This window comes from Phaseolus vulgaris, chromosome 5 (genome assembly GCF_000499845.2).
Source record: "Phaseolus vulgaris cultivar G19833 chromosome 5, P. vulgaris v2.0, whole genome shotgun sequence".
In the NCBI taxonomy this organism is placed as follows: domain Eukaryota; kingdom Viridiplantae; phylum Streptophyta; class Magnoliopsida; order Fabales; family Fabaceae; genus Phaseolus; species Phaseolus vulgaris.
This window is the reverse complement of record NC_023755.2, coordinates 36,003,628-36,016,564: the sequence shown is the minus strand read 5'-3', so window position 1 is coordinate 36,016,564 and position 12,937 is coordinate 36,003,628. Positions and strand designations below refer to the sequence as shown.

General features: G+C 30.5%; 2 protein-coding genes across 3 annotated transcripts; one reads left to right on the top strand and one right to left on the bottom strand.

Annotated features, from left to right (window-relative positions):
- The first annotated feature begins 3,698 nt into the window (after positions 1–3,698).
- Positions 3,699–4,561, top strand: LOC137834521 (germin-like protein 9-3). The gene has a single exon (XM_068642549.1). It carries the CDS (start codon positions 3,738–3,740, stop codon positions 4,350–4,352), a length of 615 nt encoding a protein of 204 aa, XP_068498650.1. The 5' UTR covers positions 3,699–3,737; the 3' UTR covers positions 4,353–4,561.
- Positions 4,562–7,044: 2,483 nt separating this feature from the next.
- On the bottom strand, positions 7,045–9,962 carry LOC137835628 (uncharacterized). 2 transcript variants are annotated; one of them, XM_068644217.1, is made up of 4 exons: positions 9,854–9,962; positions 9,689–9,771; positions 8,598–8,747; positions 7,045–7,409 (listed from the first exon to the last, which is right to left on the bottom strand). In XM_068644217.1, exons 3-4 carry the CDS (start codon positions 8,718–8,720, stop codon positions 7,356–7,358), a joined length of 177 nt encoding a protein of 58 aa, XP_068500318.1. In that variant the 5' UTR covers positions 8,721–8,747; positions 9,689–9,771; positions 9,854–9,962; the 3' UTR covers positions 7,045–7,355. The 2 variants fall into 2 exon arrangements, with proteins under 2 accessions (XP_068500318.1, XP_068500319.1); XM_068644218.1 differs by having other exon boundaries at positions 9,689–9,953.
- Positions 9,963–12,937: the final 2,975 nt, after the last annotated feature.

Below are 12,937 nucleotides of genomic sequence, written 5' to 3'. Positions count from 1 at the left end.
CTCGCACCAAACTCCTTTATTATGCCTGAGGGAACAATTAGTCTTCTATGAAAACTTTAATTTTCTTGTAATTTTCGCATCTGCTAGAATCTATATTTTGGGAACTATCAATGGGAGATACTTAGGCCATCTCAGATCTTGCCTACTCTTTTGGGCCACATATGGTACATAACGGCGATCACCATGTCTTCCCTGACCGTTCTCGTCCTCTCTAGGTTTCCATCTTGTCTTCCTTTCGCCACTAGTTTCTTTGAATTTTTGCGGTTGCTGCCGCTTTTCTTTTGTCCTCTTAAACTGCATCACTTCCTTTGCTTCAATATGGGATGTTGCCCTGACTCGTACTTCGGTCATGGACTCGACCTTATTTCGTATTAGCGACTCGCTGAAAGGATTTGCTCTAAGCTCATTTAGGAAGGCATCAACAAATAATCCTCACTAGGAGGGTTTATCTTAACGAATATTTCAGAGAAACGATTGAGATAGTTCTTGAGGGGTTCGCCTTCTTGGTATTTGACGTCAAACAAATCAATAATTTTAGGGGGCTTCACTTTGTTGGTCGCAAATTGCTTTAAAAACTTTTGAGAGAAGACCTAGAATGAAAAGATCAACCCATCCAATACATTACTGAACTACTATAAAGCAATTCTAGTGAAGGCCCCGACAAACATTTTACATTGGAATGCGTCTGAGCCACTTAAAATGAGCATTTGTACTTTAAAAGCCTTAAGATGAAGCTTTGGGTCCTCGATTCTCAAGAATGGAGTGACTTTCGGTACCATGAAACTGGACGACACATGTTCATCTATAATGTTATGCGTTAAAGGTTGTGGATCAGCTAGAGGGTGAATTGGAAATGATGTCCATGTTGTGTCATATGCTTTCGGACTGAAGTCTGCAATTCCTCACTAACTTTTTACAACTCCTCATGAGCTTTTAAATTTTCTTCCATGAAATGACGGGACATATTTGCTTCCTCTCACAATCGCTCCTGCTCTCCTCTAGCCTTTTCCGCTCTCTTCTTGCCTCCTCGTTATCCTGTTATAATTGTCGTATGGTTTGTAATATCTTCTGCATTGTGGGAGTGTGGGCAACTTCCTCCTGTTGTAGTGTTTATCTTCTACTCCTCATGTTTCTATAAAGATGGTGTTGGAACCAAGCAAAAGCTCTCCCACGACTCTCTTGTGGAGATAGGAAAGATTTTACGGGCACCACGGTGGATACCAAAATGATCTACTATAAGAATCTTAGGTGCCTAGGCCAGTCACTCATCATTTTTTTTTTTGTCTCGGTTTCATCCTCTTACCCCTTTATACAATCATCTTTCTTGTTCTTAAGGATGTAATTGCCCTTGTTATTGTCTGGATACATTACCTTTATTTCTCCTTATATTCTGGCCATCAATCCTGATTGTCAGCTATATTAATGGGCTATTAATGATATTTTTTAACGCTTGAATTGTATCAGATCATAAATGGTAGTGCCTACATTCCCCATTAATAGGCAGTGATAGTTAAGGCATTCGTAGTTAAGATGATCAATTAAGACTCGCTATATGACTGAGGCTACCGATGATCAATCCGTCCATGAATCTGGACGACTCACAGTCCCCCAGTCTCGAGTTGAGGAATAAGAAAAGGTTTATCAAGAATCATCTTAATACCCTAAATAATAGGTTTGACTATGAACCTGAACGACTCAGAAAGAAATTAAGTCAATGTTCAATGAGAGAATATAAATTGATAAACACCAAATTAATAAGTTATGTATGAAAACAAAATTGAACAAAAATTATCTTTGATCAGTGATGACTTTCTAGGACAAGTGCACAACGTTGTCAGAAGTAATAATTTGTCCTTAAGGACGGATATCAATCCCACAAGGAACAGTGAATTATCAAGTACAATAATCACTAAATATAAAACAAAATAATAAAAAGAGTGTTGAATTGATTGTGTTGGCAATGATCAATAAGAAAACAGACAAAGAATTGATTGCTTCAAGTGGAAAAATAGGGATTAGGTTTTATCTCTCTCACTCTCATGTATTTTGATTAGCATGTCAACTTTAAGTTCTTTGATTAAAATTGATGCTCATAAAAAGTTCATTTATATCGATGTCTCGCATATAAAATTCTTAAGAATGTATCCTAAATATCAATTTCTCGCATATTTATAAAAATAACTTAAAATCACATCCGGACGTTAATGACAATTAACATTTCAAGTCTATTTTTAGCACTCAAATATGTTAAGTATTGTTGTTTAGGTCAGAACCCTAAAAATACCTTTCTGTCATATTTAAGATTCTCAATTTGTCATGAAAATTTAGAAGTAAAACAACAATACCAATAATCAATCAAGAACAAAATATTATATCATATTAAATATCATCTCAATACATACGAGTTCAGGCATATTACTCCCAAACCTAAAGGGTAGAATTAGCCACACATAGTACCTTTCATTCTCCTAATTGGGTTACAATTCACTTTATGGTGTTTTCCTCTTAATCTAGCACCTTAAGGTTGTTCCTTTAGCTCTCATTTAACCTAATTTACAAGGGTTAAGTGACTTCCTACATCGCGCTAATGGGCTAAGTGATAAAACATAAAAAAAGGCTCAATCTGTATAACGCATCCTCGCTTTAGCGAGAATATCTCGCTTGAGTGAGAAGGGTGGTGATTTCCGAAAATGTTACTGGAACATTCTCGCTTGAGCGAGAATTCTTGTTGCAAAGTTGACTTTTTCGACGCTTTTATGCATTATGAGACCGTCCAACTTTCTCTTTTTAGCTTAGATCATCCTTTTTTAATCCAAATCTCCATTTTTTCCTAGAAACTTGCAATTAACACCAATTTTGGAAATAAAATACTCTTATTCAAATAAAGATCATAAAAAATATATTAAAAAAACTGAAATTAGGCACTTATCAATGGGAAAAGGACATGAGAGAAATTTTGCAAGAGATGTTTTGTAATATAACATGCAACCTTCTCATTTCAACGATTTTTACAAGTTACATTCCTGCACTTGGTTTTCTCATCAGGCACATTATAGCATTTCTGTATCGAGTTATTGACAATTTGCACTAAAAAAACTGACGGAATGAATTTAGTGGGGTTAATTTGTAAGTATTAGCTGCTGCAATGAGTGATACCTATTATGCAGCTGGATGATGTTTACTAAGCTCATTCTTGTTTTCATTTTGGCCGTCTGCAAAATTTAACAACAGCTAAAAGCAAGTAGAATATACTCTCTTCTTTTTTTGGATAAAGAGTATAACATTCTTTTAATTATTCTACCCAAATAGTATACTGCGATGAACTTAGAGTCCTCCTTTTGTATTATTCTGTTGTTTTTAATCAAGAAAGTGAAGATTAAAGCTGGATCTGTTATTCTGTGATGTTTCTCAAGGATATCACAACCACTCTACATATAGAGCAATTATCCATTTTCATAGGTTCAAACAAAAGAAAAACTACAAGTAACTTTGTCTCTATTTGATTGGAATTGGGCATTGAAGAGCTACTCATGCAAACATTCTTGTTGCCTACGTCCCCAATAATTGCAGACCTCTATAGAGGTTAACTGCTTTGAAAACTTCATAGTTGCTATGATACAAACGACCAACACACAGGGTAGAAATCCCTATAAATATAAATGTTCATGAAACTTGAAACACACCTTCTTCAAGTTTTCCTCTACTCAAACTTCTAACCTCTGATAGTAATAATAACCATGTCTTCCACCACCTTTAAAGTACTCACACTGATCATATCTGTTTTCACCATCATGCAGATATCATCTGCGGGTGACCCTGACATCCTCACTGACTTCATAGTCCCTCCCAACACCACACTTGATGGCAACTTCTTCACCTTCACAGGCTTCCGTTCCATATTTTCACCCAACACTCTCTCGGCTTTCAAAGTGCAGAAGGCAAGCAAGGCAGAATTTCCTGCTCTTGATGGACAAAGTGTCTCATATGCAGTCCTTGAATTCCCAGGTGGCAGCATCAACCCTCCACACACACACCCTCGTTCTGCAGAGCTACTCTTCACCGTTCAGGGCTCCCTTCAAGTGGGGTTTGTGGACACAACCAATAAGCTCTTCACTCAGACACTACAAACAGGAGACGTGTTTGTGTTCCCAAAGGGTCTCGTGCACTTCCAATACAATTCGGATACCCAGAAGCCTGCAGTGGCTATATCTGCCTTTGGAAGTGCCAGTGCTGGGACTGTGTCAATTCCTAGCACTCTCTTTAACACCACCATTGATGACAATGTCTTGGCTTTGGCCTTCAAGACTAATGTTGCCACCATTCAAACTTTGAAGAAAGGCTTTGCTCCCTAAGCGTGTGCTGATGCATAGAATCAACTAATTACCACCTTTAGCTTCACCATTGTGACATTTTTCCTGCTTTGTTAATTAACAGCACTGCTTGTGTTTTGCAGTTCAATAACAAGTAGTTCTATAAAGGCGTGTGAGATGCAAAATGTTTCATCCAATTATTGCTGTAATTGTAATCACCCCAGATGCAATAAAGAACTTTCTTTTGTTAACAGTTTATCAAATGGATTTTAAGAAGGATTTTGGGGGTGGGGGAATCTAAAAACAGATTTTTTTTTTTATAATTGTTGTTTATTTTGATGAGTTAAACATTTTTAAATCTTCTTAAAGAACTTATACAAGGTAATTGATTGTTTAAAAAGTAATTTAAGATAAAAGGATTTGGGAAGAAAAAAAGTTTTGTTTGAATTATACATTGAATATTTTTTTAAAAATGAGAAACTTGTATAATGAAGATATTTAAAAGGTTTTATATTTATAAAAGTTATGCACTCCAATGATGGTGAAGTCTTTAAATATAGATAATGATCTCTTTTAAACCTTCAGAGATAAATGATTTTTTTCCCCATCAAATAGCATATCTTAGTGTCACGGAAACACTGATTTATCTTGTTGGTTAATCTTAATCTAACAATAATATTTGTTACGAATTTATTAGTGGGATATATTTTTTCATTTACAAAAAAGATATTAAACTAATGTAAAATATATATTTCATTATTTTAAAATGTTATAAATATGTGTTTATTTTATTTAAATGTTTCAGTATTAGATATAATTAGTTACGCAGATGAAATTATTTATCAAATCCTCCTGTTGATAGGATTTTAGCATTACATGAAAAGTCATAAATATATGAAATTAATGAATATTTAATCAATACAGTATGATATTATATCATAATTAAATATCACTTAATATATTAATACATAAGATAATTATCACCTTAATACATGAGAGGTTTTAAGAGATTACTTCAATCCTAAAGGGTAGACTTATCCATGCATATTTCTAACACCTTCCATTCTCTCAATTGGTTACAAATAACTAACTCAATGGGGTTTTCCTCTTAATCCTAAAGGTAGACTTATCCACGTATACTTCTAACATCTTTCATTTTCTCAATTAGTTACAAATCATTTAATAGTGTTTTCATATTAATCTGACACACTAGGGTTGTGCATCTAACCCCTATTTAACTTAATTTGATATGGTTAGGTGACTTCCTGCATCGCGCTGACTTAATGATAAAAACATAAAAAATAGCCCAATTAATCTGATGCATTCTCGTTGCTGTTGAGTTGGACTTTTTTTATCTATTTTTGTGTGTTCCGGACTTTCTCACTTTTTCCTTTTAACTTATATCATTCTTCTTAGTCCAAATCTTCATTCTTCCCTACAAACATGAAATTAACATCAAATTTGGAAATAAAATGTTCTTATTCAAATAAAGATAATAAAAAATATAAAAAGGTATAAATTCATAAATTATGAATCATTTTATATGTAAATTAACAATTAATATTCATAAGTACTTATATTTTAATATGAAATATTATTGAAATTTGACACTTATCAAACATGTACGCAAAATAAGAAAAATCTCGTCATGTTGTAGATAATATTTTTAAAATAAGACAGCAATAAATAATGCAAGTAAATTAAACAGAAAATATGAGAAAAATGTGGTCATTGATTGATTGATGCCCATTAAAAAAACTTTCATGTCGGAAATATTAAACAAAAAAGTCTCCATATGCGAGCTATATCATAGTATCAAATCTGAACTTGCTAACTTCTTAAAGTTTAAGCACCAACTCTTAAAATTGTTGGGATGTGTATTAATAGAAGCTTTTTAATCTTTGTTTCTTTATTGGTGAACTTCATTCACCTTATCGTTTGTTCGTGGAGCAATAAAGAACTTTAAAGTACATCAAAAGATAGTTTATCCATTTCATTGGAATTTTCAATTAAACACATGACATAATTGTATTTTGGTGTTACTGAACACATTTTTTTTTATCAATTGTTATGTCTACCATCTTTTCACCATGGAATCATATTTTATTTGCAATTCCAAGAGCTCTTGCAAAGTAGCCATAAATGGAATAATCTTTTTTAATCTCAAAATTTTAAAATCGCCTCTCAAAAGTTTGAAGTTGAGCTTATATTTAACTCATGAGTATATATATCTTCTTCATTGGATCCAAATATGTTTTGCAAAGAATATAGTTTTCAAGATAAAGCGTACTTAATTGTTGACTTTCATGTCTTTCAATTATTGCATCAAACTTTTTAATATCTCTTAAATCAGCTTTTTTATAAGAAAAACATTACACAAAAGAACTCCTTATTTATTATATCACAACATTAATCTAAACGTGCTCAATTTCTCCAAATATGTTAGTATATTTTTATTTTTATTATTTAAATTTAATTCAATGTTTATATATGCATTATAATAATAATATTAAAAATTAAACAAAATAAGAATTAAGATAATAAATATTATATTTAAAAATACTTATTAATAATTAATAAAATTATTTTTATTATCAAGTATAATTTATTATTATTATTCATCAACTTTTTATTTACTGATATTTTTATTTTAATTTTTCTATTCCTGAGAATTTCACTCTTCTAGTATGATAGAAGAGAATGAAGTTATTAATCATTTTCTTAGGTATATTCCTTGCATAACATGTTGCAATTGCATTTGTACATAAAACCAAACTCAAATTTTACAACTTAAACTTTACAAAAATAGCCAGCACTAACTTTCATGTAAATCAAAGGCCACACGAAAAAAAATTAAAAAAAAAATGATACCATTGAATATTTGGTTTCAGACCTCAACAAAGCAATGTTGCAATAAGGGTGCCCATATAAATGTCTGACAACTGCAGCCAAGTCTGTCCAAGTTTTCAGATTTTCATTTCAAGATGTTCTATGGTTCATCAAGATCTTAGTACAGAAAGGTTCTCCAATTAGATCCGGTCATAGCTAATTCGTACTGTTAGCTATAGTAGCTTCACGTTGCTGGCGACGCCTTTCCCTCTGTAACATTAGCCAAATAGCCTATTTAACAAACACTATTTCAAAACTAGTCAACCCCAAGCAAAACATTACCAATATGACATAGCAATGACTGTCACTATTCACTACATACCATTTAGATGACATTATTCAATATTTCTTCTTGATAGGAGTCTATGTTTGAGTCTAAGTGCTATGTTGAATAGAAATGAAAAAAGTTGAACGCCAGGGATAAACATCCTTAAACTCATTGTCTTAAGGTTTTGGATTGGGGTGTATTAGTCCCTTGTATGGGTTTGACTCGTGTTTCATTTTGTTGAATCTCTCCAGTAAATTCCCCCTCGAAAGACCCAAGAGTGGTATGAGAGCCCATAATTTGTGTTGGTGACCGGTTCAAACACACTTGAAGAAGAAATTGTTAGGAATTAAAATGCGAGGCTAAGTCTCACACATTGAGTCAAAATGAGAAAGTTGAACACCATATAAGGAAGAAAACTCATAAACCCCATTGCATTAAGGTTTTGAGTTGGAAGTGGTGTTAATCCCCTCATATTTAACGTGAATCCCCTCAAAAGACCCAACACCTATGAACTAGATATGGTTCCAAAAGAGATATTTTGCTGGTTCTAATGTATATTTTCAAAACAGCGGGCAATTAAAAGTAGAAATCTGAGTTGATTTACTTATGTTCAGCTCCAGTTAAACAGGTCATGAACAAACATCCAACTATCATTAAGGTCAATCCAGGATCAAAAGCCATTGAAAAGAGGAACATGGGGAGGGTTTGAATCTGTGATGTTATATAGGTCACAAGGCAACAACCTTACTGTTCACATTAAGACCACCTTCAAGATCAGAAGCCATTATTAAGAAAAAAAAATTCTACATGATTACAAACCCCAAACATACTCAATCTGAAAGTACACGCTGATAATTTCCTCACATTGCACCATAAGAGGGTATTATAAGATCATTGTTAGAGTTTTCTTTTGCTTGAAGTTTAACATAAAAAAAAGTCATCATAGTCGATGACCAAGTTCAAGAATTAATGAAATTGAGATCTTATCTGCAGAGTATTAGGGCAATAACAACAGGGCTCCAACCGAACTAGGGTAATCTCACTCACATCATTTTTCATCAACATAAGGAACCAGATGATGGAATGGAACAAAGGAACAAAAAAGAAAAAGAGATGAGCAAAAATCTCACCCTTCTTTCCCAGTAGGGAAGAAAGCAAACAAAATCATAGACTGGAGTGATGGTTGCACATAAAACTGTATTTAGTGCAGTGAACAACAAGAGTGCTGTCATGGGTCGGGTTCTATGCGGCATACTGCTTTCTTATAGAGCGAAAAAGCCCTGCAATCATATTAATGCAGTTCAAAGTAAAGAGCATTTAACTAGAGATAAATACATATATTGGTATTAATATTATTGTTGGATCAAACAAATCAAACAGATCATGCTCATAAAAGCCATAAATAAAAAAGCCCAAATTGTGGCTTTAGGGTCAGAAAACTGAAATAAAAAACATTTTGACATTTTTTTTAAAACAAAGATATTTAAAATTTTAAGATTTCAGCCTTCGAGATAGCGTATATATTGACATGAAATAAAGTATAAATTACCTTGCGCACTAAACTACAATTCTACCTAGGACAGTTGGGAGAACATAATGATCACCAATTTACCATACCAACAGAATCAAATATTGATTTAACCATAAGTCCATAAACACATTTTATGTTTACAAAATAATCATGAAAGAATCTGAAAAACTTATCTATATAATTAATGAATACCATACTAGGCATGAGAAGCATATGAACTTAAAAATTCCTAAAGCACATGTTAGAACAAGTTTTCAGAGTTCAGAATGAAAAGTATTAGACAAATCCTGTGGTCAGAAAAAGGATGTGAACAAATCATCGCCTAGAACTCTCTATCAGCATCAACCAAAAAAATCAACTCACTAGCAACCAAAATCACCTAATTGAATGTGGCAAAAATACAGAGAAAATAGGAACAGTACATGGAATAACTTTTAGCAGTGTGTGTGTATATATTATTTAACTAAATTTGAAACAGGAAGCAACAAATCAGAAAGAATGGGTATTTAACAAAATGTTATACTCAGTTACAAACTACTCATCAGAACATAGATTAGAACCAGAAAACAAATATAGACAGAGATGAACAATGAAGGCCCAACCAAAATCAACACAATCAAAACAAATAATAAACCATTGCATTCACAAGAGCTATCAGTTTCAACATAATGAACCACCACACCAACTGACCCGAGGACGAAGCTTCTGCCTCCTCACGCAAACCTGGAACTTCGTACCCGATTGCAGCTCACACGCGATTACAAATGTCTCACCTGCATATTAGGGTTTGTCAACTTCACCAATTGAAACATGGAAAAATAGGAAACTTAATACTGATAGCGTTTCGATCCCCACGAGCCACGTCGAAATTGCTTCAGTCTCAGGAATGCTTCGAAGTGTTGGAGGAGCAGATTTCAGTGTTCACCTGGAGCTATTAGGAGAATTAGGGATTTGTAAGTTATAAAATTATCATCTTTTTTATTTATGTTATTGTGTTCTTTAATTAATTAATAAACTAATTTTAGAAAAATATAATAATTTATATTTAATTATAAATAATTATTTGTAAAAATTGGGTTTTTAAGAATGACTAAAGTTTATTTTTGGATTATTATTTTTGAAAACTTTATAAAAATATTTGTTCAATATTAATAAATACGTAAAGTTCTATTACTATATTTTATTATATATATATATATATTATATTTTTGGCTAATATATATCTTGATTCACTTATACTCTTTTATCACTTCTCAAATCATAGTCACTATATATTACGGGAACATAGGACAATATTTTGCTTTTTCATTTGCATTTTTTCTTTTTATTTTTAATGTATATTTGTATTTTATTATTATTATTAATCAGTATTTTATTGTTATTATGTATGTAATATTTTAAAATATATAACTTTTGTCCTCTATTATGTACTAAAAAAAATATTATAATCATATTTAAGTTTTTTAAAGTTATTTAAAATAACAGTGTAATTAATTAATTGATAGTGTAAAAATTGCAATATACATAATATTTTAAAATATATAACTTTTGCCTTCTATTTTGTTGAATCTATAACTTTGGTATTCTCATTTTAAAATAAACACATTTAGTGTTTTTATTATAAAATTTGAAATGTAGTTGAATTTTGATGAAAAAACTAAAAAGACACTGAAAATTGATTTACAAAACTAAAACAGTTGGACATATATTGGTTTGAGTGTGAGTTTCTAGTTATAGATCAATGTTCAATGATTATTCACACCTGATTTTTTAGGTCCACTGCTATCATCCTCACCAATTATTATTTCATTCCAACTTCACATATATGATGGTTTAGGGAGGATCCAAGACTTATAAATTTTTTTTTTTTCAAAATGTTATAATAATGAGAATAAAAAAAGAAGTAGTTGCTAAAGTCACAATTTTCAAGTAATATCTAGAACACAACATGACCATTGACTCTAATTTATGGTGCATATATTGTATACAAATATTTTAATTTGTAAATAACTCAAATATGTATACCCAAGGAAGGTAACTACACAAATCAACACTTGACGACGTGGAGATACCACTGGAATTAGTCTGATAACTCCTCCCCATTAAAACCAGATGCAATACCAAAACTTGCTATTAGTTGTAAAAATGAATGAGCTTCCAAGGAATTCTCATTGCTAGCATTCATGTCAAAAGCATCCAATATGGGTCTCCATTCCTCAATAATGGTCTTTGATAACTTCTGAAATTACATTAGAAATACAATTTTAATTGCTGAGGAAATCACACATACACCAGCATGATACATGTTCATCTTTTTTCTCGAACATTAATAATTTCAAATACAACCGGATCTCGTTTCTCCTTAAGTGTCTGCAGTTTCTCATGAAGTCTCTGCAGTGGGAAATCATCACCAATTGTTTTTTTTATTGTAGAAGATATTTTTTTTTTCATTTTTAAAGAAAAAAAATGCTAAACTAATTACCTCTTATGATGCTCAAGATGGTCTTCAACAAATTCTTTTTCCCAATACTTACATCGAAAAAAAACTGAAACAAAATCAGAGCCAATAAATTGTAAACTTCTTTTGTTACTTGAAAAAAAAAGACAACCTTGGAGAGATGTTCCCGTAACAAATGTAGAAAACCCCGAACATCCACAACCAATCAACAACAAAAAAGTACAACACTAATTTTCACTCAACAAAAGATAAAAATAAAAAAGAGAGAGAAAAGGAACATGTGTTAATAAGATAGTAATTTCTTTGATTAAACTAACTAAAATGGAAAGAAATAGCGAAATCAAATGGAAAACTGATTAGTAAATCAAATAAAAAATTTATCATTATATCAAATGAAATTTTTTTCATTATATCTAGTGGAAAAAAACTAATCTGTAAATTAAATAGAAAATTGCTCCTTATATCAAATGGAATACTACACCCTCGCTTTTCAAACTGCAGAAAATTGTTGTATATATCAAATGAAAATATGAAAATAGAAAAGGAAAAAAAGATTTGATGGGTTTATAAATCCTTTAATTTAGTTTGAAATTTAAAAATTTGAAACACTTCAAATTTCAAAATTTATTTTCAAATTTACAAATTTTGAATTTTTAAATTTAAAATTTTTGAAAATTTCAAAATTTTGAAAATTCGAAATTTGAAGTGTTTCGAAAAGACTTTAGGTTAAAAATTTTGAAAATTTAAAATTTTGAAAAAATAAAATTTAAAAGTTTGAAAATTTAAAAATTTAAAAATTTAAAATTTTGATATTTTTTGAAAATTTACAAATTTACAAATTTTGAAAATATAGAAAATGGCGGAATGCCCTAATAATGAATTAAAATCAAATATTGATATAATGATAAAAAAAAAAAAATGAAGGAAGTTAAAGAGTAAAATATTTTAAAAAATTTAAATATTCGAAACTTTGATATTTGAAATTTTAAAAAGTAGAAAATTTAAAATTTTGAAATTTGAAGTGTTTTGAAAATAGTTTGGAAATTTGAAAAATTTAAGATTAAAAATTTTGAAAATTTAAAATTTTAAAAGTTAAAAGTATGAAAATTTAAAATTTTGAAATTTAAATGTTTTAAAGCCTTTAGGATTTGAAAAATTTAAGATTAAAAATTTTGAAAATTTAAAAAATTTAAAAATATAAAGTTTAAAATTTTGAAATGTTTAAAAAAAAGGGGCTTTAGGGTTTGAAATTTTGAAAAATTTAAGATTAAAACTTTGAAAATTTTAAAATTTTAAAAATATGAAAATTTTAAAATTTAAAATTAATTTTATTTTTATATCAACATTTTATTTTAAAAAAAGTTTTAGTTTTTGGAATAATCTTTATTTCCTCGCATAGTTTCTTTTCAATTTGAATTTTATTATCCTTTTCTCTTTTCCCTCTTCACTTTATTTTTTTTCTTTCTCAAATTTTTTGAAAT

Coding starts and splice junctions, on each gene's coding strand:
- LOC137834521 (XM_068642549.1), top strand. CDS start 3,738: ATGTCTTCCACCACCTTTAAAGTACTCACACTGATCATATCTGTTTTC.
- LOC137835628 (XM_068644217.1), bottom strand. CDS start 8,720: ATGCCGCATAGAACCCGACCCATGACAGCACTCTTGTTGTTCACTGCA. Junction 7,410..8,597: donor TTCCCTACTGGGAAAGAAGG/GTGAGATTTTTG, acceptor CTAATGTTACAG/AGGGAAAGGCGTCGCCAGCA.